General features: G+C 66.3%; 1 protein-coding gene across 1 annotated transcript; it reads left to right on the top strand.

The window, feature by feature from the left end:
* Positions 1-178: 178 nt before the first annotated feature.
* On the top strand, positions 179-723 carry EMIHUDRAFT_125437 (hypothetical protein; the record flags this gene model as incomplete). The annotated part of the gene is made up of 1 exon (XM_005756349.1): positions 179-723. A coding segment is annotated over one exon (545 nt), but the record flags the coding sequence as incomplete, so codon positions are not given.
* Between the last annotated feature and the right edge of the window lie 430 nt (positions 724-1153).

Below are 1153 nucleotides of genomic sequence, written 5' to 3' on the forward strand. Positions count from 1 at the left end.
GCTCCTCCGCCGCGGGGCGGACGCGTCAACTGCGAGGGCGAGCGAGCAACAAGTCGCTCCGGGTGCCGCAATCAGCGGGTAAGCTGTCGCGGCGGCCAGGGTGTCGTTCTCGGTGCGGACAAGCGGTGGTATGGAGTAGAGGCGGCGTCTCGACGCACGGGGCCCGGGGGTGAGACAGGCGGGGACTCGGTCGCCTCCATCGCCGCGATCGGGACGAAGGTGGACGCACGGTACATCAACGACGACGGCACAGTGTCCTGGTACGGTGCCGTGATTACAGCGGTTCACGGCGACGGCTTCACGCTGGATTGGGATGACGGCGACACTGCGCAGCGGCGGCAGCCCAAGATGCACGTCCGGCTCTCGGCGCGGCCCTCCAGCGGCGCTCCTCCCTCCTCCTCCACCGCCGCCGCCGATACCATCGCCACCGCCGCCGCCGCCACCGCCACCGCCCCCCCTGCCGCTCCCAACCCGTCCCCGCCCACGAGCCGTTTGTTCACGCCGGACGGCCAGGCGCCCACGGGTGGCATGCCGGCCGTCGCCGCGGCGCTGGCGAGGATCGGGCTGCAGGCCTACGTGGCCGCCTTCGACACAGAGGGCTATGACGACCTCGAGTTCCTGCGCGGGATGGACGCTGTCGAGCGGGCAGACGTGGCCAAGGCGATAGGCATGAGGCCGGGGCATGCGGGCAAGTTTGTCAAGCACGGCTTCGAGCGGCCTTGAGCGAGCAAGCCGCATGCAAGTGGGGGCCACAGGGCCCAGCTCCAGCAGGTGTGTGTGTGTGTGTGTGTGGGTGGGTGGGGGGTGGACAGGCCGTGAGCGGTACGCGAAATGTGTGAGGAGATGTCAGCTCGTCTGATATACTGCTGTTCGCCTATAGACGGATCCGATTTTTACCACGTCGCGTCGCGAGACGCAACGACCTCTCGCGTCTCGGTCATCGGTACAGACGCACCAACCCCTTGCGCTCTCTTCACACAGGGCTCTCACAGCTGACTGTGAGACCCGTGAAGGTTGGTGAGGCCGACTATAAGTGTACAGCGGGGGAGGAGTTGGTACATATACACACACCGGAGTGGGGTCGGGGGCAAAGAAGTGGGCGAAAAGGGAGAGGGAGAGATCGTACATGCCTTGGCTAACTACTTATTGCGTG

This window comes from Emiliania huxleyi (assembly GCF_000372725.1).
Source record: "Emiliania huxleyi CCMP1516 unplaced genomic scaffold EMIHUscaffold_9782, whole genome shotgun sequence".
Taxonomy (NCBI): domain Eukaryota; phylum Haptophyta; order Isochrysidales; family Noelaerhabdaceae; genus Emiliania; species Emiliania huxleyi.